At 37.0% G+C, this 14826-nt stretch overlaps 1 protein-coding gene across 1 annotated transcript; it reads left to right on the forward strand.

The window, feature by feature from the left end:
- Positions 1-260: 260 nt before the first annotated feature.
- On the forward strand, positions 261-2752 carry LOC124943390 (polygalacturonase-like). The gene is made up of 4 exons (XM_047483902.1): positions 261-749; positions 1067-1356; positions 2224-2452; positions 2543-2752. Exons 1-4 carry the CDS (start codon positions 261-263, stop codon positions 2750-2752), a joined length of 1218 nt encoding a protein of 405 aa, XP_047339858.1.
- Positions 2753-14826: the final 12074 nt, after the last annotated feature.

Genomic DNA, 14826 nt, shown 5'->3' on the forward strand with positions numbered 1-14826 from the left:
AAATTATTTTTTTGATAAAATTTTAACCCATAACCACGTTAAAACTTTAAATGCATATTTTGAACAATTTATTTTCAAAATTAACCATCAAACTATAACCATTTATGTTTAAAATTAAAATAAATATAACTAAATATTTTTAAGAAATGGGCTACTTCCAAACTCTACTCTCTCACACGCACAAACCCTCACTCTCAAACCACATAAACATTCTCTCCACTTTATATCCACTATTTTCTGTCTCTTCATCTCACCTTAAAATGAACCGTTCAGTTTCCTCACTGCTCTTTCTACTTACCATTTCAATCAAATATCAACAAATTACAAAAGCCACCAAGTTTAACATCGTCAAGCATTTTGGTGCAAAACCCGACGGCAAAACCGACTCCACCAATGCCTTCCTCGCCGCATGGGACTCTGCCTGCGACTCAATAAAGCCGGCCACTATATACATTCCTCCCGGCGTGTATTTTATTCAAAGGGTTCAGTTTTATGGCCAGAAATGTAAGAGATTTAATGATAGCAATAATAATGAGTACGTCGGAATTGTTATTCGGATAGATGGTGTGCTATTGGCTCCGACAGATTATAATAATGTGAGTACTGGAAATTGGCTTAAATTTGAAAGGGTTAATCGTCTTTCTATCGTCGGAGGAATTCTTCACGGAAAAGGGTCTGGTTTATGGGATTGTAAGACGATGGCCGCCGCCGGCGACAACTCATCCATAAGTTGCCCGGTCGGAGTTACGGTATGTATATTTTTTTTAGCAAAAAAAAAAAAAAAAAAAACATGTTTTTTTTTGTTTGTTTTATGGAAACCCTTTATTTAAGGAAACTCTTGATTATCTTTTCATATCTTTCCTAAATATATATATCTTTAGAAAGAACAAACATCGACTAAAAAAATCCACCTCAAGCTGAAAAGGTGGAGCCACTACTAGCTGTATTAGTGAAACAACCGTCTACATGAAACCCTAATTTTGTGGCATGATGGCAGTTACTAATATAGAATTTCTAACTTTTTTATTTTGGATTTCACAATAATTTTGATCGGTTATGTATGCAGACAATGGGTTTTCACGAATGCAAGGATATAACAATAAACGGATTAACATCAATAAATAGCCAATTTTTTCATATTGTATTAAATGGGTGCCATAACGTGAGGATGAAAGGATTAAAGATCATGGCTCCTGCTAACAGCCCTAATACTGACGGGATTCATGTCCAACTTTCGTCTAATGTAAGTATACTCCATACGAAGATTGCGACCGGCGATGATTGTATCTCGATCGGTCCAGGTAGCTCCGATATCTTGATACACAATATTGTTTGTGGCCCGGGCCATGGCCTAAGGTATGTTTAATATTTAGTGTTTTTGAAAATGTAGAACATTTTATAGTGTTGATCAAACCAATCAAAAATGGTTTTTAAGTAAATATTTTTCTTATTTGAACCGTTAATTTTAGTTATGGTTGTCTATATTTAAATTCTTAACTAAAATGTGTATATACTTGTAAAGTGTTATTATACTAGTGTTTATTTTTTTGACAATTTAAAATTTTAAAGAAATTTGGTCTTAACCTTTTCAAAAATATTTTAGTAATCAATTGATTGAAATAAATCACTTACTTTTTTTTTATCAAACATTATTTTTGTATAAAAAAAAACTCAAATAATAAATTAAAGCTTCACAAAATAAACATTTTTTTTCTTCTAATGGTATAAACTATGCTAGAAATGAGAGTAATGTCTTCATGTATTCACTAAAAAACAATTTTGAGTTGACCCTAATTCATTGAAAAACTAAAATTGAGTGTTTTAAATGTTTTGAGGTTTTCCTTTACTTAATTTGAGGATATTAATAGATGATATTTCTTGTGGGTTTTTAAAACCCGGTTTTTTATGTTTGATATAACATTCTTATAAAATAGGTGAAAATTGAATATATGGTTTATGGTATAGGTTTTTTTTTTTTTTTTATCACCGAAGGCATTTTCTTTTTTTTTCGAGGAATTTTACTCTCCTTAAAAATGAATTTTTTACTAGTGATATATATATATATGAAATATTTAATTTCTTAATTAAAATCTTTGTTATTTGAGTGTACTATTGTTATTATTATTATAGATCAATGATTCTCTCTAATATTGAAAGGAAAAAAAATTAAAAAGCTTAAAATCAAACATGCTCATTAATTGATCAATTTTTTTTTGGATGTAGCATTGGAAGTCTAGGATGGGATGTGGAAGAGCCAGGAGTAGAAAATGTGACCGTTAAGACAGTTACATTATCAGGAACACAAAATGGTTTAAGAATAAAGACATGGGGAAGACCTAGCAATGGTTTTGTTAAAAATGTCATTTTTCAAGATGTCTTCATGTCTAATGTCCACAATCCCATCATCATTAACCAGAATTACTGCCCCCACAATATAAATTGTCCTGGCCAGGTATTATATAATTTACACATTTTCTGAAAACATTATTTTGACTTTTTGATTTTTTTTTTTGTCACATTAATATTAATTATGTAACAACAGAACTCGGGGATAAAGATCAACAACGTGCTGTATAAGAATATATATGGATCATCGGCTACCAAGGTTGGAGTGAGGTTCGGATGTAGCAAAAGTGAGCCTTGTAGTGACTTGAGGACAGAAAATGTAAATCTTACCTACGATGATGAGCCAGTCCGAGATTCATGTGTTAATGCTTTGGGTTCGGGACCAACAACTTCATGTTTGGTATAGTAGATTTGTAGTGAATGTGTTAACTTCTTCTTAATTATATATGTAGCTAGAAAATTAATAGTGAACCATGTATTGTGTATTAACTTCTTATTCACAACAAGTTATAACCTTTTGTAACTCTGGTGTACCACTTTGCCTTTGGACAAATATAAAGTTCATTTTTGACATTTGTGTTCTATCGTGTTATAGGAAAAAATTTAGATTTTGTTGTTTTGTTAATAGGGATATAAATAAGTTTGTTAATATTATTGTAAGTCTTGTTTGGAATATGGGGTTAAACTGTAATTAGATACATAATTCTAATGAAGGTATTGACATTTTTTGTTTTAATATAAATGAAATATAAATTCTAACGAAGGTATGGCCATTTTTGTATTTTAATACTATCACTAATTCTAATCAAATATAAATTAATATGAAAAATGTGTTTCTATATAAAAAAGAAAATAGTTAAGTATTAAATCACTCTATATCTTTTAACCTTTTAGGTTAGATTTTATTTTTCACCTATACTAATACCTTACATTTTGATAGACAAATCATTTAAATTGAGGAAATGCTCTCTATTTATTTTTACATTGATATTTTTTTTCTCAATAATTATTCTAATTAATTTTTTGAAAAAAATAAAAATAAAAAAATAGTCTATGCAGCCCAATTCTATGTGCCGGGCCTTGAGAACCGAGACTTTAATTTAAGAGAAGTGAAACTCAATATTTAAAGTGAAAAGAAAAAATAAGCATGAATAATTAATATTATTATGATAGATTAATGTTACATGTGAGTCAAGCTACAAAACCGCATGATCTCCCGCCATAATTTAGTCAATCAATTGACTTTGTAATTATAATTTATTTGATTAATAAAAAGAGAAATGTTATGATTGATCTAAATTGAACAAAATTATTTTAATTAAAGCAATTAAAAATAAATTAAATCAATATAATTTTTTTTAAAATAGTGGCACAACATTACATATTATTACTCTAAAGTCAAGATTTTTTACAAATTTATTTGATAACAAGAAGCTGAATTTTGCTAGGTGAAAGAAAGTTGGACAATTTTTTTTTCTTTCGGTTATCATAATTCACACTAATATAAATTTTTCGTTTCTCTTGACAATATTATTATTTTTTTCTTGTGCTTGATTATGTTCTTACTTAAAGTACTCTTATTTATACAATCATGACATGAATTATCATGATTTAATTAAATGAAAATATAGCAAGGGGTAAAAGAGACCCTATGAAACTAGACAAAACTCTAAATTATTACTTCATGCCAAGATTCTTGTAAAACCCTTTTGTTATTGGAGCCGAATTTTCTTGGCTAAAGAAGATGAAGCACAATCATGTTTGGGCATTGATCCTTTGTTATTTCATCATTCTTTTTCTTTTCTTGCCTTTTTTTATGATTTTTTTATGATTTGTGCTCAATATTTTCTTAACTTTTCTAGCATATTCTTCAATGTTGACTTTGAAAAAAATGAATACAAAGCTTCTCATAAAATGAGCTTCCCTTCACTGCGTGCATACACCTCTCCACTCAATTCGCACAATCTTCTCACCACAACTTTTAACTAATCCTTAAAATATCTTAAAAAATGAGACGTTTGTAGCGTCCAACTAGACCCGACCCGAATGTTGGATATTAATGAAGATATATCTCTATGTAACTTTTATTTCTTTTAACTTGTTTTTAATATATTTTAAAATAATATTGAGATGTATAATATTTTAATATTAAATAACAAAAATTAACTTAACTTAGTTGGTTAGTTATCTTTTGTATAAGTTTAATTAATATAGTTAAGAGTTCCACTCTCGGGAAAACATATTATATCACTAGTAAAAAATTTATCAATAGCGACAAAATTTAGTAACTGTATAGTTTTACTGTCGCTATTGATCAAGCAAAATCATTAGATATACTAACTGGTTATTAATAGTTACAGTTATTAAATACTTTGGCAATATTCAATATTAAAATATTGAGACCTACACAATTAAATTATATTTCTATTTACATAAAAATTTTAAAAATAATTCTACTTTTTTCATAGGTTTTCATTTTGATCTATTAAATTAAATTAGACTGAAATGGTCATTATGTGAAGTACAAACATATTATTAATTAATACTTTAAAATATAAAATGAAAACTAAAAATGTTCATCCGATTAAATATTATAATTTTACTTAAAATTTCTAAAAGTAGTCTATTCTTTTTTACTTATTAATTTTGGGGTAAGGAAAACTGAATTGTGTTATTAGGTGACCGAAGTACCAAATAAAGGAAGGGGTTAAAAACAGTAACCCTAAATAGCCAACTACTAACCCCTCTTTTGAACTACTCTCAATTTCCATTTGATCTCTCTCATTTCTCTCTACAGATTTTGTACGCCGCACAGGATATTATTTTTTGAAATGTTCGCCGATTCCTGTGAAAATCGATGACGGGATAATCGTGATAGAGTTCTTCACAGTTAAAGGAAGATTTCACCGATTTTCGATTGGATTTGAAGTTTTATCCTAAATGTCGTTTAGGAAATGAATAATCTCTTTACAGTTTAGTAACTATCTATGAATCGCATTAGTTTTTCAATATCAGTAACTTATGATTTTCGTCAATTCTACCTTTAAATCAGATTTTCAGTCTCCATCTCTCACACATGAAAAAGGAGGTTGAATCGGGTAAGATATAAAAAGTTTTCTGTAATCAGTAGCTTTGCAAAAATGCTTTGCTTTTGATCAAATTTCAGAAGTTTTTGCCCATACTCATTCTTGAAGTAGTTTCAATATAGTAGCTTCGCCAAAATGTTTTACTTCTGATCCAGAGCAGTTTAGTAATGTCAGAGAAGATATTACAGAGATTCTTAGGGCCACGTTTTCCATCCTATATTGGTGATATTTTGTTTTCTTCTTGTTTCCATTTCTTCTACATAATTTCGATATGTTTGAGTTATAATTGACTTGTCTAGTTATGGTAGACTATATAGCTCAAGTTACATTAAGTCAAAATATACATAAAAAAATATATGTTTAAGAAGACAAGGAAAGGTAGAATAAATTACTCTTAATCTTGTTGTGAAAATCGTTTTGTTATAGGTTTTTATATGCAGATTTAGCTTTTCTGTTTGATATCTATATCATTCATTTCTATGGATTGGAAAATATAGGATACACAAATTTGTCTTCATTTGATCATTTTCTACATAAGAAATTCTAGATATGTACCTCTTATTTAGTAGGCAAAACAATAAGTTGTAATCTATTTAAAACCTCTAAGTCAGTAAAATCTTCTTGCATTGAGATATATGTTTTCTCTCTAGTCAAGTCAATGTTGCTGATAAGATAAAAAGACTTTTCCAAATTTTTTCTCAAAATTTTTCGAAAAATTCTCCTAAGTCAGTTTCAAAAATCCGGACAAATAAAACAACCGGCCTACGGTTGCAAACTTACATGATTTTGATAATTTTAAATAAAATAATCAAAAAGGGAGAAATTGTTAGATAAAATCAGACCGGTTCAAATAAACCTAACTTAAATAAACTTTCCATGCAGGAACAAGGAACCGGACCGGATAAACAAAAGAACCGGCTAAGAAAACTAGCCGGTCGAGCTACTAAACCGACCAAGAATACTCGGAACATGACCGCACAAAGAAAGGATCGGCCAAAGCTTAAAACCGGAATCATCAAACAGCCGATCAGCCACAAGGCAAAGGAATAACCGGAAGAAGTTCGGTTATATCACCCATACCAGAAGCGATCAGGTTAAGTCAAGCGGCCGATCAGTACAAGAAGACAATTCGGGTATCTGTTGAGAATGATACCAAAGGAACAGACTGAACACTTCCATATCCATGCAAGTCTGAGGAAAGACTGTAGGCTGCAGAAGACAGTACTACCGGATCTTTCCACTTCGAGATAAGTCAGAAAGAAGATCTTCCAAGTACAGACAACTGTCCAACAGACAGTGCCTACATTGAGTAAAAGACAAACCTAGCAGGTCTGTCTTACATACCGGAAGAACAGACCGCCAGGTCTGAGACAGAATGCCAAGTCTGAGGTTGACCATCAGGTCTGAGGAAACGACCGCAGGTCTGAATCTCTGAAACACTGAATCACTGCACCTCTGCTCAGCCAATCAAATTCAAGGCAGTGAAATATGACCGTTGGCATATTTCACCTATAAAAGGGGCAGTTGAAGAAGAGTAAATGCGGGACAAGCAACATACAGTGTGACAAGTGAGAAATTCTAAGAGCATTTATTCTACAAGTGATAAGACTGTGCTGTTCTAGAAAGCCTAAGTGCTAAAGTTAAAGTGTGTTTTACAATTTCGGTGTAAATTGTAAGAGTGTTATCGAGCAGGAAATAAGTCTCGATCGGATTGTTCTTGTATTCCTTAGTGAATATCCTTCTCGCGGTTTCGAGAGGAAGGGGTGACGTAGGAGTTTTATCTCCGAACATCCATAAAATCTGTCTTGTTATTTACTGTCTGCCGGTTTCATTATCTAACCGATCCGTACCGCTATAACCGACTTAACTCTATCCAAGCGGAACTTCCAGATTACCGAAGCCGACCCATCAAATCTCAAACCTTCATCATCTAAAACCGATTCTGCCAATCATACAAGTGTGCCGCTTCAACCTGAAAGCAAACCTCTTCCGCGCTTTAACCTAGTTCAAGAGTTTGTGACAGGTTGTGTAGTATTGAAACCCCGGTGTTAATCTCTAACCGGATTAACCACCACCCTTCGAGTGAGAACCGCTAACCGGTCCAACCCCCGGTCCTCCAGCGACTACCTAGATCCTAACAATTGGTATCAGAGCAGTTAGTTTCAATACTCAAGCAAGCATGTATCAGGATAGGCCTCCAATGCTAGAAGGTGATGACTTTGCCAACTGGAAGGCACGCATGCACCTGCACTTAGTCACCTTGGATGATGAAATGGAGTCCATTTTGACCGAAGGACCGATATTCATTGATAAGGACAGAAAGGAATGGACGGCTGAAGATAGGAGAAGAAACAACCTGGATAATCATGCTAGAAACCGGATCTCCAACAGTGTGGACAGAAACACATACTGCAAGATCAGAGACTGCCAAACCGCGAAGGAGACATGGAACACGGTTATCCAGATCTTTGAGGGAAATGAAAGAACAAAGGAGAACAAGATAATGGTGGCCACACAGAAGTTTGAGAGCATCAAAATGAAACCAGGAGAAACTATGAAGGAATACAGTGACCGGTTTACTGGTGTGTTAGATGAGTTAGCAACTCTGGGCAAGAAGTATGACAACAAAGAGGTAATTATGAAAGCTTTGAGATCTCTTCCAAGTGCTTGGGACATAAAAACAATGGTAATGAGGGAATCAAAGAGCCTACGTAAGATGAAACTATACGATGTATTCGAAGATCTTAAGGCATATGAGTTCGAAATGAGATCTAGGACTGAAGAAGAAGTCTCAGCCTCAACATCAACCAGAGCACTAATCACATCTACAGAACCGGTTGCACCTGTATCGACACCTACACCTGTACCGATCAGAACCGCCGAATAGTTCACCGAGGATGCCATGGCAATGCTTGCACAGAAGTTTGGGAGGTTCATGAAAAGAAGCCAACCGACAAACAACTACTATGGTGACAAATCCAATGTAAGATGCTATAACTGTAACTGTTTGGGACATTTTAAGTGGGAATGCAGGAAGCCAAGGAGGGATACCCAGAAACCGGATTACCAAAATGACCGAAACAATTATCAACAAACCGGTGAAGGAAGTGAGGTACCGAAAGCACTGATAGCCGACGATGGAGGAAGTCTATGGGCTCACAGTGACAGTGATGATGAACTCACGTGTCTCATGGCAAATGAAGAACAGGTATTTGACTCTCCTTGTGAGGAATTTACTAAAGATGAATTATACAATGCATTGAATGACATGGTAGAAGAATATAGGAACCTACTAGCCATGCTACCTAAGCACCTCAACATTAGAACCGATCCCATAGTACCCATTGCGACAGAACCAGAGGCACTCACTATAACTGAACCGGAGGTCGTACAACCTGATGATACTCATACCTCAGAAAACGAGTTAGATCCTAAGACCGAACAATTTAGTGAACCGACTAGAGAATTAACCGAGGAGGAAAATGCCCGACTTCAATATAAGATGGCCGCCTATAAGAGATCTAGTGATATAGTAAAGAACATGAATAGACACTACAGACATCCTCGTTGCAAGTTTGGCCTAGGATACACGGAGAATAGCCCCAAAAACCGAAAACCCATAGAGAAAGCAAGGCTTACAAGAGGAAACCTTCCCTTTATAAAATTTCTTAAAAGCTCCTGGACCGCTGAAGAAGAGGAGACCGCATACTATAGGGAAGAAAAGCTAAAATACGACTATGTTGGTCCAACCGAATCTGAGAAATGGCTTGACCCTTTGAAAAGAAAAGCTGAAATCCTCAAACATATGAAAGCCTTCCCTGAACCGCGCAGGTCAAACCATAGATCACCGAATCAACGACCATCACCATTTAAGACCTTTGTAGGAAAACCGAGATACACGAGACCGAGTGCCAAAAGGACAATTAAAACCCTAGCAAAGAAGACCGTTCGGTTTATCAAGGTTTGGATACCTAAGGGACTAATCGCATGTGGACCCAAGTAAATGTGGGTACCAAATAGTTGTAAATATGTACATTTTGCAGGATCCAAAGAAACGGCTAGGAAGTTCTGAATGGTTCTTGGACAGCGGCTGCTCCAGGCACATGACCGGAAACAGCAATATGCTAACCGACATCAGAGCAGTAACCGGTGCTTTAATCACTTTTGGTGACAACTCAAAAGGAAAAACTGTGGGCAAGGGTAAGATTGTCCATGGTAACCTAACTATTGATAATGTACTTCTAGTTGAAAACCTACGTTTTAACCTGCTTAGATTAGTCAGATGTGTGATGCTGGATACACGGTAGAATTTCTTAAACATGCATGCTTAGTTAAGAACTCTCAAGGTATCGTACTACTAACCGGAAATAGGATAGGTAACATTTACAAGGTAGACTGGAAAACTAGAGTAAAATATCCTATATGCATGATAGCTAAGACTGATCAAACCTGGTTGTGGCACAAGAGACTAAACCATCTAAACATGAAAACCTTAAACTACATTCGTGGTAAAAAGCTAGTTGAAGGCATTCCGGACATATTATTTAATCAAGATAAAGTTTGCTCAGCATGTCAAATGGGTAAACAAACTAGGTCAACCTTTAAGAGTAAAGGAAATATCCAATTTAGCCGATGTTTAGATCTTCTTCACATGGATTTATTTGGACCGATTCAGGTCATTAGCCTAGGAGGTATGCTTTACACCATGGTAGTTATTGATGATTACTCTAGATTTACATGGGTAATATTTCTACCATCTAAACGTGAAACCGTATCAAACCTGATTACACTTCTTAAGCGCCTGCAAAATGAAAAATCAACTCGCATTAATAGCATTCGAAGTGATCGAGGTACCGAATTTACCAATAGTACATTAACTGCATATCTTGATGAATCCGACATTAGACACGAGTTGTCTAGTGCTAGGACTCCTCAACAAAATGGCCTGGCCGAGAGAAGAAACCGGACTCTCAAGGAAGCCGCACGGTCCATGATAGCCGATTCCGGCATTGCTCAGAAATTTTGGGCTGAGGCTATCAACACTACATGTTATACACAAAACCGGTCTTTAATAAACAGATTTCACAACAAAACACCGTATGAGGTTTATTTTAACAGGGTTCCCAAACTTAAGTACCTCAGGATTTTCGGTTGTAAGTGTTATATACATATAAATGGTAAGACCCAACTCACTGCCTTTGATGCAAAAACCGATACCGGGATCATGCTAGGATACTCAGCAGTAAGTAAAGCATATAGAGTATATAATAATAGAACTGCAACCATGGAGGAAACAATTCACGTTGTTTTCGATGAATCGGTTGAAAGCAATACTGCTTCATGCTTTGATCTACACAACAGATTGGAAAATAACAATATTCATTCTGATAGTGAAGATGAGACTCCAGTCTTCAGGCGGTTTGTCCATGACCAAATGGGTAACATTGAAACCCAGCCGGATCAAGCTGTTCCACAACAGGAAGCTGACACTTCGGTCCAATCCGAGGAAGTCGGTCGGTCTGACAATCATGTTCAGCCCACCGACATGTCTAGCCTTGATCAAATAAGCGGTAATTTGGTAGACATCCCTGAACTGAACCTCAGAAGAAACAGTAAACATCCTCCTGAGCAAATTATAGGTGATCCTTCAGAACCTGTTCAAACTAGGGGTCAACTTCTGGAAGGATACTTTAATTCCGCTTTCATATCCCAGATTGAACCGAAAAGAATAGATGAAGCATTGTCAGATCCAGATTGGATCTTGGGAATGCAAGAAGAGTTAAACCAGTTCGAGAGTAGTAAAGTCTGGTACCTAGTCCCTAGACCGAAGGATCAATCGGTCATAGGAACAAGATGGGTATTTAGAAACAAACTCAATGAGGACGGTTTGGTCACGAGGAACAAAGCCAGATTAGTGGCTCAAGGTTACAAACAGGAAGAAGGCATTGATTTTGAAGAATCATTTGCCCCTGTAGCTAGGATTGAAGCCATTAGGATTTTTCTAGCTTTTGCTGCTTTCAAAAACTTTAAGGTTTTTCAAATGGATGTTAAAAGTGCATTTCTGAACGGTGACCTACGTGAAGAAGTGTATGTTGAACAACCACCCGGTTTCAAAAGCGCTGCATTCCCAAACCATGTATACCGGTTAAATAAAGCTTTATACGGTCTAAAGCAAGCACCTAGAGCCTGGTATGATACACTAACCGCATTTCTATTAAAACATGATTTCACCATCGGTTCGGTGGATAAAACATTGTTTCAATTTGAGAAGAAGGAACATATCCTACTTGTTCAAATCTATGTAGATGATATCATTTTTGGTTCCACCGATCCTAAGCTATGTGATAAGTTTTCAAAAATGATGACTGACAAGTTTGAAATGAGTATGATGGGAGAATTAAGTTTCTTCATAGGTCTTCAGGTTAAACAACTCAAAGAAGGAACATTCATTAGCCAACCTAAATACACCAAGGAGCTACTAAAGAAGTTCGGGATGGACACTTGCTCCTCGGCGGCTACTCCAATGAGCTCGTCGATTAAACTGGACAGGGATGATGAGGGCCAATCGGTAGACCAGATTGCATACCGGGGCATGATCGGTTCCCTCCTATACTTGACAGCGAGTAGACCGGACATCCTGTTTGCAGTTGGTGTATGTGGGAGATTCCAAGCAAATCCAAAACAATCTCACTACACAGCCGCAAAGAGGATACTGAAGTATCTAAAGGGCACACCTGATGTCGGTCTGTGGTACCCAAAGGACTCGTCCTTTAATCTAACAAGTTACTCAGATGCAGACTATGCAGGGTGTAAGATTGACAGGAAAAGCACAAGCGGTACATGCCAGTTCCTAGGTGACCGGCTTGTTTCATGGCACAGCAAGAAATAGACATCGGTGGCCACATCAACCGCGGAGGCTGAATACTTGGCGGCCGGAAGCTGCTGTTCACAACTCCTTTGGATCCAACAATAGCTGAAGGACTTCGGTATTATAGCCGAAGAGTCCCCGATCTTCTGTGACAATACAAGTGCCATTGCAATCACCTACAACCCGGTTCTCCACTCCAGAACCAAGCATATCGACATAAGGCATCACTTCATCCGGGAGCATGTCACGCTGAAGCATATCCGGCTGGAATACGTATCGACCGATCAACAAGTAGCCGATATCTTCACGAAGCCCCTACAGGAAGCTAAGTTCTCTCAATTCAGACTTACTCTCGGTTTAACCGACATTAGTCAGATCATTCCTAAGGATGCTTAAAGGGAAACCGGTTCGGACAGATAAAATCGGTAGTTCCTCCTAAACTGTTGGACTTCAAATTTTCAAGATATCTATGGAAGAACCGCCCAGCTCATCAGATAGAGTAAACCGACCGACTACTTGGTGCATGCACCAAATAACCGCATCGGGATGAACAACTGATGACTGACCGGTTCGGAAGCAGGTCATCTTAGATTATTTGAATTCCAAACAGAAGTGGAATAATTATCAGTGTTTAAAGATATCTGTTCTGAAACATTGCCCTTTCAAAGTAAACTGGTCGCGCTTAAAAAGACGTGAAGATCTTTTGATATCTTTCACAGTCCAGGCCTATGACCAACATCCTAAACTGCAAACCTGCCTATTTCATGCAAAATTTCTTATCCTGCAGTTAATAGATATCATCTCATTTAATACCGGACAATAGGATAGCCCCTCAACCAGTATTTAAGTGAAGCAAACATTCACCAAAACACTCACAAGACAATAAATTATCCTCTCACTAAGATAAAATGTCTCAGTTTCCCAACATACTTCAGGTTGATTTTCAGTCGTGCTCCAGCACCGAGCACTACGATATTTATAAAATGATAAAATCCTTGGAAGATACTGGCCTCCAGCACTTCCTTGACGACAAACACACCGTTTATCCTGAGTCCATCATGGAGTTTTTCTACAATGCCAGGGTATTCAGGGGTACACCCCATTTCGATACCCATATTCAATCCAAAGTAGGGGGTATCATATTCGACTTCACCGAGAAGGATTTTGCTCGGTGCTTTAGTCTGCCTAAGCAAGGGCTGATAGACCTCAACCCACCGGCCAACATAAAGGCCGAGGTCTCGCTCTCTCTTGCCCGGTCTGATGAACCGGTTGACGATCACGGCACTAAATCACACCTGAGGGCTGAATATCAGCTCCTCAACGATGTGATAGGTAGGAGCATCTTCGGAAAGGATGTCACCAATACCTACTGTGCCGCAACCTTCAATATGATGGCGGCTATTGTCACCGGTACACCGGTAAACTGGTCCAGGGTGCTATTTGACGTCCTTATTTGGATGGTCGGCATCCGGTCAGTCGGCCTCATCCCCCAACTAAGCTGCCTCCTTGTGGAGCTAGGTGTTCCGACCTGTCCCGGAGAAGGTCTGAACCATGCCCAGGTACTCACCAAAGAGATAACCGACTCATTTTATGATCGGTTCGAGAGAGCTTAGAGGAGAAGAAACCGCCGTATTAACCACAACGGTGTCGTCAACTCTAATGAACACTAAGTCACTCCTTCCTGCATCCGGTCGTTTTGCTTCATGCACCAGGTGTATCTTTATCCAACCTATGATTGATCGTTTCGGCCCGATCTACGTCCTTTTCGGTTTCACTTATGTTTCTTTTGATCTCATGTTTTCTTCATTATTATCCATGCCTGTTCGGCACTGTCCTATGTTTCTTTCGGTCTCAACTAATTAATCTCGGTTATGATTATTAATGAAAAAGGAATCCCTAATCAATGAGATAACTCCCAACCACCTGAACATTTAATATCCAACTAACCTAGTTACTTCTCAACTAATACCTACCTCGGGCTCCGCAATCTGCCTCTTCCCCATACACCTTGGAAACATAAAGATTCTTTTGCTTAATAAAATAAAACTAACAATCAAAGCTTATGTTTTCCCTCCAAAACCGACCCTATATAAGGAGCCATCCTCTAATCAACTCACCACATACGAAAGCATAAGAACACTTCTAAAATACTTTGAATTCCATCTCTCTCAATACCGTAATCATGCCAAGCCGAACTTTGGGAAACTTCTTAAGCATTGACTTCAACTCTTGCATGGGAGAGAGGGACGGAAATCCTGAACAGGAGTTCATGTTTCACTCTCTCACTGCAACCGGTCTTCAACCTTTTCTTGAAGAGGCCGGTCCAATTCTCCTAGAGGATGTCAAGGCCTTCTTTCGAAGCGCCTGCATCAGGGAAAGTATGTCGTCTCTACCGTCAGAGACCACACATTCTGGATCGATGAAGCTGAATTTGCTTCACTATTCGACCTACCCACTGAAGGATTCTCTGACTTTCCAACCATAGAGGACCCAGCGGGATTTGAACTCGCCCAATACCTATCGGCC

Source organism: Impatiens glandulifera, chromosome 6 (assembly GCF_907164915.1).
Source record: "Impatiens glandulifera chromosome 6, dImpGla2.1, whole genome shotgun sequence".
Taxonomy (NCBI): Eukaryota; Viridiplantae; Streptophyta; class Magnoliopsida; order Ericales; family Balsaminaceae; genus Impatiens; species Impatiens glandulifera.